The 19,155-nt window shown below is 31.8% G+C and overlaps 1 protein-coding gene across 1 annotated transcript in view; it reads left to right on the forward strand.

Annotated features, from left to right (window-relative positions):
* Positions 1-19,155, forward strand: part of Wasl (WASP like actin nucleation promoting factor) — a 63,358-nt gene that overhangs the window by 33,666 nt on the left and 10,537 nt on the right. Inside the window, exons 2-8 of the mRNA XM_010635361.2 lie at positions 2,004-2,138; positions 4,657-4,743; positions 4,974-5,070; positions 8,890-8,913; positions 13,147-13,315; positions 13,979-14,021; positions 15,071-15,224. Of these exons, the coding sequence (XP_010633663.1) occupies positions 2,004-2,138; positions 4,657-4,743; positions 4,974-5,070; positions 8,890-8,913; positions 13,147-13,315; positions 13,979-14,021; positions 15,071-15,224 (709 nt within the window). The remainder of the gene's footprint in view (positions 1-2,003; positions 2,139-4,656; positions 4,744-4,973; positions 5,071-8,889; positions 8,914-13,146; positions 13,316-13,978; positions 14,022-15,070; positions 15,225-19,155) is intronic.

Raw genomic sequence — 19,155 nt, forward strand, 5'->3', positions numbered from 1 at the left:
ATTTTTTTTTTTTTTTTTTGGTACCAGGAATGGAACTTAGATACTATTGCATGCCAGGCAGATGCTTTGCCACTGAGCTACATTCCAAGCCCTCTATCTGCATAAGTTTTAATAGCTCTGTGTGAATTTTCCTTCTGCTTGTGTCCTCGTGATTGGGTTTAAAATTCCAAGGTCCACATGGTTTGTAAAAATTAAAAACACAACATTATACTTTGTTATCTGGGAAAGTCTATATGAGTTTTTTGATCCATAACAGTTTGCTAATCTTAGATTTCTGATGTTAGTGTAAAACAAGACTTATGTATATTATTCAAAGGAATCCTCTTATCAAAAGAAGCAGTCCCCACATATAGTTAAGTAAACTCAAAATTTTATCTCCAAATTCTAATGTAGTTTACCGCAATGCCCAAGTTTTATTGAACTGAGGTACCATAATTCTATCAGCTTCAGGTTTTGATTATTTAAATTTTTCCTATTTTTAAAAATACTAATGATTAGTATATATTAGTAATATATACTAATATTAGTATATATTCGTAATATTTTCTTTTTATATTTTTATTTAAAAGTCACTTTTTAACTTATCTAAATTATTTTTTTTAATTTTTAGTTTAGAAATTTTGGCCCAGAAAAAGTAATTTGTTTGCAGAGGCTTTGTAAGAGCCGTGTCAGTAAATGTGTGTACCAGTTTTTACAGAAACAGGTTAGTTACATTCTAGATTATATCAAAAGAAAAACAATTTAGAATAAAATAGGAGTCTCCATTGTTTGATTATAGTTGTTTTAGGTAGCAGTAAGATAACCTAGAAAACTCTTGTGCCAAAGATTTCCATTGCATGTAATGAGTTAGTCTGTCTCCTGTGCATTTGAAAGGATTCTAATTAGGTACTATTTATAGAGAAGTCAAGATAATAATCACTCAAACTATTTTTTATATTTTCAGTATAGCTTCTAAACCATGTATTTGTGCAAATCACCTAAAATATCCCCCCTCAGTTTTACCATTCTTTAAAAAATATTTTAATCTGTCTTTTGAAAAATAATACATTAGAAATATTTAGCACCAATAATTAGCAACTACAAATCTTACTTTCCAGTTTGAGTTGGTTCCTGTAATATAGTGTTTAATTCATTCCTTAAATATTGTATTGATCAGTTTTCTCATTGCTGAGACCAAAGTACCTAGCGCACCCAATTTAAAGGAGGAAATGGTTATTTTGTTCAGTGTTTCAAAGGTTTCAGTACATGGTTTGTAAGTCAGGAGCATCATGGAAGGAAGGAACTAGTGGAACAAGTCTGCTCATTCATGGCAGCAGGAAGCAGAGATGGGTAAGAGCCCCAACAAGAAATATACTTTTCAAAGGCCCATCCCCACCTTCTCCCACTAGGCCCCACTTCCAAACAGCACTTTCCATAAGGAACTCATCAATAAATTAATCCATTGATAATGATAGCACCCTATAGTACAGGTATCTTCTGAAAGTTCCACCTCTGAATATGAATCTTTCTTTAGTCTCTCAGAACTAAACCCTAACAGATGTTCGTTTTATTAATACAGTGTAACATAAAAAGTAAGAGTATAGGATCTGAAGTCATACATTGCCTAGACTAGAATTTCATCTCTTATCATTTACTATGATATTGGGAAAATTACTAACCCTTTCTAAGTATTGAGTTTCTCTAGTGCAAGATGAGATTGTAATAACAATAACAGTTAAATGGAGTTATATTTGCAAATGCTCAGCACATTTCCTGACACATTTGTCAATAAATGTTAGTTTTCAATAATTATTTTCATTTGATTATTATTTACTATTTTGGAAAGCAGTGCCTTAAAATAAGTAAATGTATGTTATTTCATTGTTTCTGGGAGCTAGTAATTCAGCTTAGCTGGACTCTCCTGGTTTGGTATGTCTCATAAAGTTGCAGTTAAAATATCAGCAGGGGCTGTTGCCATCTGATTTTATTTTGAAACTAATGCCTATCAATTTTATGCTTTGCAGACTATGTCTTCCGCAGTGGTACAGTTGTATGCAGCAGATCGGAACTGTATGTGGTCAAAGAAGTGCAGTGGTGTTGCTTGTCTTGTTAAGGACAATCCACAGAGATCTTATTTTTTAAGAATATTTGACATTAAGGTGAGTTTTGTCTTTTACTTTAAACTGTAGGTGAGTTTCTGCCCCAATTATAATTTAATATAGATTTATTTATCCTATGTTTAATATTTAAATTGCACTTAAAATAATATCAGAGGTCGGGGATTTAACTCAGCGGTTCGGTGGCCTGCCTTGCAAGCGCAAGGACCCGAGTTTAATCCCCGGTACCAAAAAAAAAAAAAAAAAAAAAAAAAAAAAAAATCTATCGATAGATAAATAGATAAATAGATAGATATATCTGTATATATAAGAAAGGTAAAGCTTGATTTTAAGTACTGAAATATGGATATTGGCAACATATCCTAAAGCCAAAAATGAGTACAGTAGTTTCAAATCTGTGGTATTGCTTTTAGTGGTTTCAGTTACCTACCATTGGCTATAGTCCCAAGCATTAAATGGAAAATTACTAAAATAACTCATAAAATTTATTTATTATTGTTGTTAATCTCTTATTTTGCCTACTTCATAAATTAACCTTAAATGTGTATGTACAGGAAAAATAGTGTCTTGGGTCTTAAATACTACCCAGGGTTTCAGGCATCAATGTAATATATTGGAATGTGTCCTGTGGATAATAGAAAACAACTGTAGGTTCCCACTTTTATATCTCTTCACTGCCACCATGAATTAATTTTTTAAAAGAAGTATTCCTTTTGACCTTGGGCTTTCCTTACATTCTTCCTTTTTCCAGTGGTACTCTTCCATTACATCTTGTCCATTATAGACTAGCATAATGTACATAGTTATTTCAAGGAACAATGAATGATTGTTTAACTTTTGTATACGCTGTTACTTTGGCCAAGTTTATGTCATTATATAATATCTATAAAATTTATTTTATACCCATTGTTTTTTTCTCATCATAGGGATATTGAGGTTTTTATAGCTTTATATTCCTCGGTTTTAATTATAAATCCACATTGTCATAGATTGGATACTATTTGTCAGGTATTTATCTCTTACATAGTTACCATAAAAGTATTTTTCTCATTTTGCTAAAGTGAAGTTTCCATTATATCTTTGGATAAGCCTCCATAGTTAATTTAACATTTACGTGTGGCAAAAGTAGAATAGGATTTTAATTATAGAAAATTAAAACTGGCAATCATTTGGGCATTAATAAGACCAGTTAGGGCCAGGGATTTAGCTCAGTGGTTCTGCCGCCTGACTCTTAAGTGCAAGGTCTAGTTCGATCCCTAGAACCCCCCCAAAAAAGATCAGCTTGATCATAGACTTTTTATGTCTCTGCTTTTTCTAGTTCCTCATTTAACTGAGATTTACGTTACTGTACTTTGTAAATTGGTGCTTGTTAACATCTATTTCCACATACCCTAGTTCAGATGAGAGAAGCAGCATGCTCCCATTAATAGCAATGGCTTACTTTGTCAGTGATTCTGGGAAATGGGAGCATGTCCATAATTTGAAACAAACCCCAAAGTCATTGGTGGCAAAGGTGCCACAGTGGGCTACTTGTACCAATTAAAGCTTGCAAAGGCTCGCCATCACTATCCTAGGTGCTTTGATGTATTTCTCATCACTAATGAGAAGCTCTGTTTAGAAACAGAGTAGAATGCAACTTCAGTGGGACTGAGGGAATTCTATTATAGTGATCATAATATGTCTACAATATATTTTTCATATCTTAAAATTGTGATATAGATAGAACCTTGTATTGCAAATAGAGAAATTATTAGTTTCTCTAACCACATATTTCCATTTGAAGATAATCACTAGAGAATGTTTTACACTCAGCTGCCTTTCCTATGAAGGTTAATTTTTTTTTTTTTTTTTTTTTGGTACCAGGGGTTGAACTCCAATCCTTGCGCTTGCAAGGCAGGCCACCGAACTGCTGAGCTACATCCCTGGCTCTTAAATATATTTCTTATACTGTGGCTTTAGATACAGGAATAAGCTATGGCTCTCTTATCTACAATATAATCTTGGTGTGTTTTAATCATCAGTGTCTTACCGCAGCTGATTGCTATTACTTACACCATTATTTAACTAAGAGGCTATTCTACAAAAGTTAAGAATTTGAAAATTATTAGCAGTACAGAAAAGGTATATTTGACCCTTCCACATCTGTAAATTTGAGAAAAATAGTATGAATTATTCCTATAATATTTGATGATACACAATCTAAATATCACTAAATACCTTGAATTATCCTGTTTTGTCAATGTGACATTGATGATCTAGTAATTATTCTACTTAAATATTTGACCAAGTATATTCAGAAAGGCTTAGCCCATATATTAGTTTCGTGAAATAAACTCATTTGATATGTAGGTTTTATGAAAAAAAATGTTATTTGGTATTTGGTTTGTCAATAAGAGATTATTATTAAATAATGTGATATTAGCTACATATTACAAATACATGTCACAATGTGTATAAAGTTAATACACATAAGAATATTAACATGCTTTGTTTCATTCATAGAGATATTTTGTTTTATTTTGTTTTTGTATCTCTTATTTGAATTTTTCCTTTTTTCTAGGATGGGAAACTTTTGTGGGAACAAGAACTATACAATAACTTTGTATATAATAGTCCTAGAGGATATTTTCATACTTTTGCTGGAGATGTAAGTCACATTTTCTTTATTGCCATGTTGAAATTTGATTGCCTTTTCTCATTTAAATTATTTACAGCCCTATTGTTAGATCTAATTCAATTTACTATTTTATTTTTTTGAAAGAAGTGCTCAGTTTGTCATTTATCTAATGTCATAAGTTACTTTTGTTCATCATTTTTGTTAGATAAAGCTAAGTTCCTGCATTTTGTTGTTTGCTCTCTCTAATGGAAATGTTTCAGACTTGTCAAGTTGCTCTTAATTTTGCCAATGAAGAAGAAGCAAAAAAGTTCCGAAAAGCAGTTACAGACCTGTTGAGCCGGCGACAAAGGAAATCTGGTAATACCCTCATTTTTTTTCCTTTTTTTTATAGTTACTTAAAATGGGCCAGATAACTAAGTCTTATGGGACAGTTGTGATCCATTGGCTTATTTTTGTACATGAAGTTTTTTTGAAACCCAGCCATAATCATTAATATACACTGTTGTCGATGGCTACTTTTTTGCTGCGACACTAAGACTATATCATCTTGAAAGTCTAAAATATTTAGCCTTATTTCCTCCAAAATGAGTTTGATGATCCCTACCTCCAATATTTTCATTGAGAACTTGTTTTTTAGGTATATACTGGAATACTCATTCCAGTAACTTTTTTATTGATAAAATTCAGTGTTTACTAAATCTAAATTTTGCAGCATTAGCAGCACTGTGACTTAAATTTACTAGTATTTTATTCTTTGTAAAAAATACTGTAGGCAAGCTTAGAAATACAATTGCAAACAAGGTCTGTAAAAATGGCCTTGTTTCTCTAAGAAACTTAGTGCACAAAATAATTATATATATATATATATACACACACACAAAACAATTTGAGAAAGGTATAGTGTAGAGCTTTAGATAATTAGTATAGAATTGTTGTTTGACAAATATACCACGCTTTGCTTTAGTAAAATGGGAAAAGGTGATTAGGAAAGATGAGCCTCTGTAAAATCATATCTTAAGCAGATCAGTTTTGTGAGGGATAATATTTGGGAGTTGAGACTGGCAAACAGATCCCTCAAAATAGGCATGCTGTTATACTCTCTGAAGTCTTTGTGTACTTCATAGAGTATATAGTACCCCAGTTTGAATATCATTGTATTTAATCTTTACTAATAGCGTGGGCCAAGATAAGAAAGGCATTGAATCTGCAAAACAGATATAAAAGCTCGTATTTCATTTTACATATCTTTATTGATTTCTGGTGAATTCTAAGAGGAAGGTGAGGTAAAACTGAAAATAGAGTAAACCAAGTTGTTTAGCTATTGCCATCTTATTATATTCTCCTTACAATGAATGAATAGGAGAATTAGTAGGGATCTACTTCTTTTGGGGGTCAGAGGTATTTACCATATGATTTCAGAGTAGAAAAGGATGTAATGCACAATATTGAAACCTCCACCTTGGGATAATTATGGTTCAGTACCTCCTGTTTCAATGTCATGCTGTGGTGCTAGCCCAATGGCTCTCTGGGGCTCTTCTCAGTCAAAATGTGACATTTTCAATATACTTTGTTTACATGTGAAAAGAAAAAAAATACTTCTTAAAACAAAAATAATTGGCTTTGCATTTGGTGGATAAGTTAAAGGTCTATTACCTGGCATAGTAATTATCTTATATAAAGTTCCTAAACTTTAGACAGTGTTTCAGTAGTAAAAAGATCATAGAAGTAGAAGATCATTAGAGAAGAGGCTTAATCATCATTTGTAGCCCTTCATGCTGAATCAAACTCCACTTTCATCTTTCTATAGTTTAGGTACCTGGGTCCCTCTTATGGGGCAACAGATTCTTTATTTTTTAGTTTCTCGCTATACTGTGTAACTTTGGGAGCTATCATGTTCTCTTTATGCTTTCTGTTATTTCGCCTAACTAGATCCAGTGTCTTACACTGTTCTGTGATAGTTTTTACATATCCCTTCCTGAGTACTGTATTCTGAATCCATTGTAGGTGTTACATGTTTTTCAACTTTAAATGTAGTCTGAACTAGTACTGTGATAACTAAAATATTTCTGAAATTGATTAAACATTGTTTAGTTCCCACTTTGATTCAATCAGTGTTCTTCTTTTTCACATGAATGATTCTCAAGTCAGTATATCTAAGTAATTGCTTCTTAGAACTTATGTTCTCAACTTTTACATTTATTTCAGTATATTTCCATATTTATGTGTGTCATCCACCAGCTTAAGAAATATTACCTTTCTATACTCAAATAACATTACTCTAGAAAATGGGGATTAATAGTCATTGATATAGAGAGGACTTGCTCACTTTAAATGTTTCTAGAAGTTACTCCATCAAGTCTGCAAATAGAATAATACATCAACATTTCCTAGGATTTTTAACTTGTCCACCAACTAAATCCTATTGATTTTGATTTATGATTTTTTATAAAGTAATTATTATATCAAACAGTTATGGGTATGTCTTAGAATTTCAGAAAATATTATATTACAGAATCTATAGAAATTATATTTTTTTAAATTCTTCAACTTCTTTTGAAATTTCTAAAGCCAAATAGTGTCTTGTTCTTTACAAACTTGATATGACTATGTGTGTAGAGAATTGATAAAAATTATGGTTTTCAGTTGGGTGTGGTGATGCATGTCTATAATCCCTGCAATCTGGGGTGCTGGCACAGGAAGACTGCAAGTTTGAGCCTAGCCTAAGCAATTAGCTACTTAGCGAAACCTGCTCAAAAGAAAAAGGGGTGGGAGTGTAACAGACTGTGAAGGCCATGCCACACCAAAAAAAAAAAAAAAACTTGGCTTACCTGTAGGTTTTTGGCCTTTCCCAGTATTTAGAGTTTCCTGGTTATTATAATTTTATTGGTGTTTTGTTCCAATATCATGGCTTGAAAAATATCTATATGCTAATAACTCCTACAGTTTTATCTCAATATTGACCTCTCTCCTGACCTTCAGAATGTCTAGTGGGTGTCAGAATAGCTTCAGACTTAATGTTGCTGAGCAGCAGAACACTTGATCCCAGGCCCCTGTCCCAGTGCCATTGCTATCCCCAGTCCTTCTCAGACCTGTTTCTACTCCACTGCTGCTCTTCCTTGTCACAGTAAAAAGGCAATTTCCCTGCTTCATCACTGGAGCTCTCTGTGTTTCTTCATAATCCTATCTGTTGGCTTTTTCTTAAAAAAATAGTGTCGGGCTGGGCATAGTGGCGCACACCTGTAATCCCAGCACTCTGGAGGCTGAGACCAGCCTGGGCTACATAGTGAGTTCCAGGTCAGTCTCACATACATAGTGAGACCCTGTCTCAAACACACACATACACACACACACACACACACACACACACACACACATATTCACAAAAAATAGTGTTGTTCATGACCATTTCTTGCTACCTTTGCCACTCTTATCCAAATACAGGCTACCATTGTATCATCTGTCCTACCACCTGAGCTTCCTGGCTAAGCTCTCTGCTGCCACTCTATCCCGCTGCTATCTCTTTTCTACACAGTAGCCATTTAAACATAGATGAGATCGTGTCACCTGCCCTTATTGACAACCTTGGAAGAGCTTTCTGTCATATTCAGAATAAGATGTGTAGTCCTTAACTGTGGACTGTGCAGCCCTAGAATTATTCCCCTTGCTTACTCCATTCCAGTATTTTTTCCCTATATTTTTATTGTGACATTTCTAGTATTAGCATTATTGTACATGTAAAAATAATGTCATGTGCAAAAAGTTATTTGATATTTTTTTCTTTTTTAGTACATGCTTGCTGCACATGAAATTTACATTCATCTTAGGGAATAGGTACATATACATAACACATCTTGATTCTTTTTATTTCCTTTCCTCTCCTGACCCACCTCCCTTCCTCTGTCTCTAAATCCGCTGTCTCCATGTTCGTTATTGTTGTTTTTCTTATTTTTAGTTCATGCTTATGACATTTAATCTTCACAGGTTCCCTTATGCTGTGACTTTCTTAGGCCTTTGAATATATTGTCCCCTTCCTCACTTTATTTAGGTGTCAGTTATTTAGAAAAATCTTCCTTAACCTGCATATCATCTTCAGAATATAGCAGGGTTTAAGTGAGTTAATTTTATTAGTGTTGACATTATATATGTCTAATAATATTATAATTTATTTTCTAACAGAGAAAAGACGAGACCCCCCAAATGGTAAGCTCTTTCATAATTATTGACTAAAACAATTTTAGATTACAGTTTAATTTTTGTAGAAATATATCTCATATATTAATACTTAATATTTTGTCATTGATCAATTATTGAAATTTAATGTTCTTGTTTTAATTCATGAATGACAGGTGAAACTTTAGAAACATATTATTTTGAACTTTTCTTGTTTATGTTGTTGTGGTTCTAACATAAAGGAAGAATACATCGGGTGAAGTAATTAATTCTGTGCTAAAAAACTGCCCAAGTTTAGAAACTGTACATTCTTGTCTTAAAATCTTCCATAAAGGCATTAAATTTGATCCAGCATATTTATTCATTTCATACTTCTTTAAGATTTTTTTCATATTTCAAAATATTTCACACTTATTATATGAAGCCTGTTAAAAAAATGAACAGTTTATGTTTTGAACTAATTTTAGCTAAATACAGCCTTCACTAATTTGAAAATGAACACTTAAAAGTATGATAAATTTATTTATTTATTTTAGTATTGAATATCAAGATGTTAAAGGTAAATTCCCAGATTTCTTAAGGCCGATATTCTCATCCTAGATTCTATAAACCCACCCACAAATTATGTGTGCTAGACTTTATAATTGTCTAAATTCCTTTTTTTTGGGAGAGAGAATCTGTAGTTTTCATCACATTGAAATGTGTGTCCCTGACCTCATGAAGGGAAATAATCACACTCTGGTAACATTCATTATAATAAAGATTATAGCTGTTCTTATTTTTAAATCATCCACATCTTCCCATCAGAATTTAGAATGATGATTCTAAAAAATATCCACATAATACAGAGTTCTTATTGTATAATGACTATTAGTGGTTCTTAAGGATTTTTTCTTTGAAACAGATTATTACTTTCTGATTCTGTACTTAAATTTCTTTCCCTGATATGAAAGCGTGCACCAAATAGTGTTGTATTAAATTTTATTATTTACCTTATTAAATTTCTTATTGGTACATATTTGTACATAATGATTACCTTCACCATGGGGAGTTGGTACGTGTACGTAATATTTCTTAATTTTTTAGCTCCCCCCTTTCTCTCCTTCTGCCTTTCCTTATTAAAAATGATAATGGCTAACTATTTCAGTAGTATTTACCATGTGGCAAGTATATACTTTTGACTTTGTCTTTTACATGGATGTAATAATTCAGTGGTCTGTCAGGCTTAATGATGCAATCAAATTGCTTACCATAGTGCTCGATAAAAATAATGAAAGTAATGACAACAAAGCTTAAAGTAACTTCTGATGATCATTTACTACCGCAGGCACTGTTCATCAGCCTTCTGAAATAGCTCCTATAATCCTCATTTTATAGATGAAGAAACCGGCGCAGAGAAGTAATTTGTTCAAGGTCACTGTCTTAGTTACTTTGTCTTGTTTTCTGAGGCAAAATACCCAACACTCAAAGAAAGAAAGGTTTATTGTAGTTCAGTTTGTGGAGGTTTCAGTTCATAGTTGTCTGGTGAGGCAGAGTGGCATGACAGAAGAGAAACAAACAGTACATGACAAAGCAGGGCAGACAAAAGGTAGCTAGCAGTGAGGTAGCAAGCAACAAGGGGCTAGCGACAAACAGCAAGCCTTCTTTCTGTCCCTTATATTCTGTCCAGGCTACCTACCTTTAGGATGGGCAGTACTCAAACCTAGAGTGGGCCTTCCCATAACCCACAGCTAGAACATGCCAAATCAATCATTGTACTGATTTAGTAATCACACACCCTTAATCCCACCGTCACACACTCTAGATCCAGCCACCTCTGAAAAAGCCCGTGACCACATGAGCTTTGGGGGCACACCTCAACACAAGCCGTAGCAGTCATATAACTAGTACATTTTGGAGCAGGATTCTGTATCCAGTGACCTCCAGAGGCTGGCCTCTTAACTACTATGGTACGATGGTTTTGAAGTAGAAACAGACCTAGAGAGAATAAAGAACATGTCTCAAGATAGGCAGCTGGTGTGTAGCAGAAGCAAAGGCAGAGGAAGCAGCAAAGTCATGTCATTCATCTGTGAACTTTTAGTACAGTATTAAACATTTTGGTACACACAGCATGTTGATCTCTTTTTGAATTTAAATTATTTTGCATTTGTTGAGCATACATTGAGTTACAAAAGGGAAGGCTTCCTAGTGGTGGCCATCTAAAAACTGTGGAGAAATGTGGCCCACGTTTAAAGTGTGTATATATTGTACAAATTATATAAAACATTCAAGTTTTTTCTCTATAATGAAGTTTTTTATGTAACAGTGGTGTCTTGCAATTTTATTATTTCTAAAGTCACTTATGAAATATAGCCTCTTTTTCTCAGAGTGCTCTTGGTTTCAAATTTTCAATTTTGACTTTTTCATGTAGTGGTCCCAGACTTTTTTCATTAATAATTTTTTTAAAGTCTTGCTAAGAGACAAAACTATATAGTAGATATGGCCAATAGTTTTACAGTTTTTATTTATAAGTATATATTTACTGTTTACATACTTATTACATAATTATTACTAAATGTTTTAATATTTTTTTGTTCCTCTTGCACTTGAGCAATTTATCTTGCTTTCTCCACCCCATTATCTTATGTGAAGACCCCTACAGTATTTCAAAGCAGTTATTGCTCTGCTGCATATGGTACACCACCACTAGGTGGCAGTAGGCACTTTAACCATAACTTGTATTCATGCAGGAGCTTTGTCTCAGATCCTCCTTTGATTATCAATTTATCACATCTTTCAAAAAGACACTGTTTATAGTGGCACAGTTTGTAATAGCTAAAACTTGGAAACAGCCCATTTGCCCATCAGTTGGAGACTGGATAAAGAAGATGTGGTTTTTTTTATAAAATGGTATACTACTCAGCCATAAAGAATAAGAAATTAGTCATTCGTAGGAAATTGGATACATATTGAAGATTATACTCCTCAGTGAAATAAATAAGTCACACAAGTATAAATACCGAATAGTTTCTCTGGTGTGAAAAACTATAATGGTGCATAAGATCCTAATGATATATTTGACAATGTCAAATAGGAAGGAAAAAAGGGCTAAAGGTGTAGGAGAAAGGAAATAAGGGAAAAGAAGAAAAAAACATGAGAAAATGATAAAATGGAAATAAAGTATTTGTAAATAGGGAAGGGAGGAGGGGGTTAAGGGAGGGCAGGGATAAGGAGAAAACATGAGAACCAAGTCCTGTCATACAAAGGTACAAGATCCCAATGATGACTGTAACTGTACTGTATACCTAAAATGTACCAATAAACTCAATGAGAAAAAAAAAGAGAAAAGACACTGTATTTAGAAATCACATAAATTCCTTAAACGAAACCTGATATATCCCTCACTAACTCTTAACTTCTTTATTGGTCAGTCTCACATTTTATACACTTGCACACTTTCCAGTGATTTGTTCTTACTTCCTGACTGAGACCAGAGACATCTGGGCCACTTGTTTCTCAGTTATCTTACCTTGGTGAGAGTTCTCTGCTTTTTATGGAATTTAAGAGAATCTTAGATTTAAAATTAACTAGAAATTTCTGCTGTTCAGAAGAATACTTAAAACCTTTACCTGTTGTCGTTAAACATAAGGAGGTGATTTATCATTTGGATATTTTTTGAAGGAGAGGGAAAATAGCTCCCTTCATTATATATCATGTAGTAGTTGTTTTTAGGGTGAATGTAATTTCATAAATGGAGTAGCTAAATGAAACTTTACTAGTAATGACTTGAATATACTAAATTTTCTTTAAATTGTATTTTAAAATGGTTTTATGCTTTATATAAGTTAACACTTTTTTATCATAGCACTTTTGAAACACAGAATTGGGCTTTAGGACCATTTTAAGCTTATTTTCTAACATGAATTTCTAAAGTAAGTAATTGTTAGCAACAGAAACAACCAAATACCTAATTTTTTGTATCTACCCTTTCTAAAGATCTTTTCTTTCTATATTCTCAGTTTTTAGTATCTTTTTAATAACAAATTGTTGGATTATACACTGAAAGAACTGATAAATTAGTAAAACAATAATGTATGGTGATATTTGTAATGGTAGCATCATCATTTACTTCATTGCTTGACTTGTGCAAAAGACAAAATAATTAGTAATGGAAAAAGTAGTAGGCTAGGAACCGAGATACCAGAGTTAACTTTTGCCTCTGTCACTAATTATGTGACTTATTTACTTAAATTATATCTCGTATTATTTTGGTTTTATTTGTAGGTCCTAATCTGCCCATGGCTACAGTAGACATAAAAAATCCAGAAATTACAACAAATAGGTTTTATGGTCCACAAGTCAACAACATCTCTCATACCAAAGAAAAGAAGAAGGGAAAAGCTAAAAAGAAGAGATTAACCAAGGCAGATATTGGAACACCAAGCAATTTCCAGTAAGACAGTTCTTTGTTCTTATCTTAACTTTGATTTATTCATTGCTGCCCTTGAATTTTTACTCTAGGAGACTTTTGTTTTCTTTGGGGGAGGATGCTTACATTCATCACTTTTTCAAAGCTATAGATTTTGTTGGAGGTTTTATTTTGACAATTTCTCCATAGATGTTATTCGCTTTTTTATTCATTAGAAAATAAAAATTCAAATAGTTTATTCAACTATTAGACATAAAAATGATTTTTCATATTAATTAGTACTTGGAAATCGCCTACTGACATTGTTAAGAGGCCAAAAAACGAAAAATCTTTGGTATTCATATATCATATTTTAAGCATTTTCATACACAGATTTCATTAGCTTATTATAAACATTATTATATATATCATGTACACATAGTGCTTCATTCTTATACTGCTCAGACAATTGAAGAATTTGATGCTTGGAGAGACTGCTAAAATTTTTTTCAAATAGTAGCGGGGCCAGGACTGGAATCCTGGTCTCTTGATTCCTTGTGTATATTTTTTCCTCAAAATGTGGTTATGCCTAAGAGAACTGTGTATTAGTTCAATTCAGAACTTTAAGGATAAATTAGATTTCATACATATGTTTTAAATATATTTTTATGCATTTTACTTTTCTATTTTTTTAATTTTCTACTTTAGACACATTGGACATGTTGGGTGGGATCCAAATACAGGCTTTGATGTAAGTATCTTTTGAAGCCATATTTATTAGTACTCAAAATATATGGGGTATTATGGGCTTATCTTTAGATTTTAATTTTTATTATTCTCTCTTTGTTCTTTCTTTCTGAATTCTACAGCTTGTTTGTGCTTGTATTTATGTGAGCATAGCACTAAGGTTTGAAACCATAATACTGTTCTGTCATTCATTAATAAGTTTTAGGACAAAGTTTTTGTGCTCCTTGACCTTGCTCAATAAATGAAGTCTTGTGCTTGGAAAGTGTAGAGAAGAAAGCTCTTACTGTTAAGTTAGAATTTTAGGTGATTATATCTTCCAGCTTTTTGTAAAAGTATTTTAAGAGGAATTACTATTTATGATTGGTGTCAACAGTCCTTTTGATTATATAACTATGATGTTAACTCTATAAACGTATTGAGTGCCTCTTTGTGTTGGCACTATAGCAAAATACTTGGGTACACAGAGGTCCTTGCCTTCAAATTTTCAAATTGATTTACTTTTTTGTGTTTATTCATGATTATACATAAATCTAGGACAAGGTAGAATAGAGAAGAAACACTAGAGATACCTGAATCATCAGTGAATTAGAATAGATCTAAATGAGATATCCTCTTTTTGAAGGGTAAAGAGATGGTACAAAATAGAAAATTCATTTTTTTCTTCTCTGTTCAGACTTTTTTATTGACCACTTACCAGTCCCAATTATTTAAAACAGGATAACCAAAACTTTCATTTTTTTTTCATAAATTTTTATAAGGTAATATGACAGGAAATATAGAAATGACAACTTTTATCAAATTTATTCAGTAAAAGAATCGACTGGTTAAAATATCTGCCCGAGCATTACTCAAGATAGTAAATATAATAAACAAACATGCTGCCCACCTGAAAATCAGGATAAACTGTTAAGTGGTTGAGAAAATTTAGTTATTTAAATAATATAACCATTTAAAACTTCTTAAACTTAACTTCATAAAAACTCGGATAAGTATGACATTTTATCATGCTTATTTTTGTAAGAATTGTAATAGTAATTATTTTGTCTGTTGTAGCTGAATAATCTGGATCCAGAATTGAAGAATCTTTTTGATATGTGTGGCATCTCAGAGGCACAACTTAAAGACAGAGAAACATCAAAAGTTATATATGACTTTATTGAGAAAACAGGAGGTGTGGAAGCTGTTAAAAATGAACTACGAAGGCAAGGTAACTTATTTTTATTTTTCTTCTGAATTTTCTGATATCAGTTTTATGACAGATGGCTCTACATTCTATAAGCCCTTCCTTGAACAGAATATTTGACCATATTGTACTACCATACTGTTTCTTATTTTAGTATAAATTGAAAGTTCATATTTATTGCTTTGTTATAAAAATTTTACATTAAATTCATGAAAATCTGTATAAAAATTTCCAGCTATTCTATTTTAGAATACAGAATTACAGTTACCTTAATATGGGCTGGGGATTTAGCTCAGTGGTTCCGACACCTGCCTCAGAAGAGCAAGGTTCTGAGTTTGATCACCGGTACAAAAACACTTAACCTGAAAATTTTGCTTTACTGAATCCTAGAAATCCACACACAATTATGATAGTTGTTTTGTATTTCAGAACTAGTCATTTAAATATGGTCCCTATCTAAACAATAAAGTAAGAATTTTCAGAATATAAATATTATTAACCTATTAATTTTGAAATATAAACTTTTCTTCAAAAAGTTTAAAATTTTCTTTTGGTTCCTGAGAACACAGTCTGTTAACTTTTTATGATCTGATAGTTAAAGCACTTTGTATTTTAGTTGTATCTTAGCAATTATCACAAAACGCAACACATTTTTCAGCGTGACATTCCTCTTTCTTGCTCCCTTACTAATTTGGGCCAGCTTTTCTTGTTAAATTTTAAATAGTTATAATAGTGAAGTAAAACAAAAGCTCTAGATAAAATATTCTTAATTTAAAAATTCTTAATTTTAAGTTAGCTTTTGACTTAGCTTTGTGTTTGTCACAGTTGATGGGTATTCATTCTTTAATATATGATTTGTTCTTTCATATATTCAATAAACATTACTATTCTGATTGTGCTCTCAGAATATTTAGATGTAAAGATACTTTTTTTTTTACCCTTCATAAATCTTACAGTCTGCAGTGGAAAACATATATAAAGTTTTATACACAAATTTAGTATAAAATTTTTATAAAATGCAGTAAATACAAACTTTCAATTTATATTACGCTGTTGTCAACATGTTAGTTCCATTGAAACTAGCATGATGTGAACTTACTTTCAGACAGATTATATTTTCAAATCCTTTGAATTAAAAAAAGCGTGGGTGAAGCATCATGGTTGTTTTTAAGCACTCTTGGTTGGTCACAGTGTAAAAACTCACATTGGAGTTTTTAAAAAACAACTTTATATTATTATCACTGCTTTTTATTGTCCATTCTTTAAAAACAATAAGGCAAGGTCTTAGTTGAATTACCTAAAATGAAAAAAGTCATAGTCATTAAAAAAATGTGCTGGAAACAAAGTATAAGGTGTAAAAATTGTGTATTGTTTTCAAGAACTAACTTTCAGTGTGGAACCTTTAGACACCAAAAAATGATTTTAATGTAAAATATTTTGAAGAAAGAGTAACAAGGCAAATTAACAACTTATTAAAATCTTGTGTTCACAGAGCACATAATGTAAGTTAATATTTATCAAACTTGAGAGGGAGAAGTTAATGAAATTGTTTTAAAATTATGCTATGTAAAACCTACTGAATCAAATCTCATCTCTTGGCAGTTACTTTGTAAAGTCATGTAATGGAATTTATAAAAACAAATAGACTTGTAGTTTCCACCATATCTTTGTGTGTGTGTGTGTGTGAGAGATTATTTGAAGTCCATTAACTGATAATCTCTTGTATAGGTCCACCACAATGGAGTGGTATGTATGTGGGATGTGATTTGACGCAGTGCATGTTGTGCTGTGCTGATTTCTGCCATATACTCAAATTAATGTTTTGGACATATAGAAGCTTAAAATCTTTTTTTATTTCTGTGTGAATCAGAGCTCATATTTTGTCTGTAATTTAGATAATTTTGTTGACATTCTGTGTATTAAAAAAAAACACCTCTCGCTCCAGCCTCCTGTTATTTGTGTGAGGTGAATGTGATAACCACTACACTACAGAAACTACTTAGCCTCCTGTTATTTGTATTCCTCCTAGTTAATTGCTTTTTATACTTGACCTTTTTCAATAGCCTGAATAAAATAAATTTGATAGTGAAAGCAGTTTTCATTTGTTGTTAAAACTTTTGTTTCATGCTTCTTTGTGTGCTTCCTTGCTTTCTCTTTCTTGTAAATTTCAACCCTGTTTTCATTCTGATTCTGGTGTTTGTGGTGACTCAAAATTTCTGTCAGATTTTATTCTAATGGTGTGTGGTATCTGATTCATATATATCGATATAAATCTTGTTAACAGCACATTATCTTTCCTTTTCTGCCTTAATTCTTTCCAGTTTTTTCCATGGGATTCAGTATATTTTTTATTTTTACATACTTTCCTTTTTATATAGATAAAATGCAGATTATTAAAACAAAGTTTGGAATAGGTATTTTAAGAAAATGCAGAAAAGTTTGCTATCATTTTTCAAGATAATAAAAATGCTGGTTTTTTACTATTTTCAAATTGGATTTAGCTGATAGATTATTCATCACACAGTAAGGTTCTCCTTTCTCTAAGCAATGATTTAGTGTCTGTTTGAATAGATGTTAACCTAGACTCTATAAATTATCCCAATTGATGTACTTTACTGTAGTTCAAAAGAGTTTTAATCTCAACTTCTTGATGAAATCATGAGAAATACTTGATTATTTAATACTTAATAATTTGGATAATACATAGTAAAAGAAAAAATCAAATACATTTAGGTTTTTAAAATATAAAACCATTTAAAATTTCAATTTTACAGTGTCACATAATCTGTTAGAATTTATAGTAAGATAATAGTAAAATAATTTGAATTCCTTTCCTCTTAAATAAGAGATGAGCTAATTATAAACATGCCAGTTTAGGTAAATATGGCAATTTGAAATATAAACCTAAAACTGATGAAAATTAAATTTTATATCTTCTTTGCAAGGTCAGATACACAATTATTCAGGATGTGCATAATAAATATATGCAATTTTCTCCTCCTTTTGCCCTTTAATTGAAAATATGCTAGAAAATAAGTCTGCTCTTAGCAAGTTTTAAGTCTTCTTCTTTTGAGTCTAGTTAGAAAATTGAATGAGGCTTAGCTGCAACATTCTGACCTTTTATACCTTGAATGTGAAATAGAATTGTTCCACTGTGATGACCTGTCTGTAAGATAACTGTCCTGCTTGCAGCTATATATTACTTGCAATTGGAAAAAAGTGTATGCTAGGAATAGTGCCTATGTGAATTTTGTCCCTTCTATATGTTTCATTTGGTGTTTTTTAAATTATGTAATTTTTTAAAGCATGATCCCCATTATTGGCCCCAAATGAAATCAGAAGGTACTATTTTATTCCCTTTAAAGTGAGGATGTTTTCCTCTTTGGTATCACTGCATTACTGAGCACCTAAGCCTGTTGATATTTGTAATTAAGGTAGGTATTTTAACTGACTATATTAGGTAAGACTATTCCTCAGTACTGCCTTATATTCTATATCAGGAAATATAAATACCTGTAAGGAATGCTAGTATATCTATGTTTCTGAAATGTTAATTCTGATCACTCTGAATGGGAAAGTGAAAAATTATTACATGAATCTGTATATTGGCAAAAATCAAGTCTCCAGAAATTTAATAAAAACTCTCTTGTTCTACTTTTGGATTTATTTTTCTATCATATATTTTCACATAACTAGAATAAGAATGTAAGTATCATTACTATCAGAATAATGATAACTAGTTTAATTTTGTGGTGTATACAAATTCTGTTAATTTGTCAGTGATTAGTTCATATCTCCTAAATAAGTAAACATCTCCATTGAGCAGCCAGCTTCCATTAATACTACTTCCAGAATTGCTGACCATTTCTAGAATGCAGAATACCACATTATAAAAGTACATGTAAATTAAATAAGAAAGGATTATATTTTTTAAAAAAGCATTCACACTTGGATT

Source organism: Fukomys damarensis, unplaced genomic scaffold (genome assembly GCF_012274545.1).
Source record: "Fukomys damarensis isolate Sample0158 unplaced genomic scaffold, DMR_v1.0_HiC HiC_scaffold_4, whole genome shotgun sequence".
Lineage (NCBI taxonomy): Eukaryota > Metazoa > Chordata > Mammalia > Rodentia > Bathyergidae > Fukomys > Fukomys damarensis.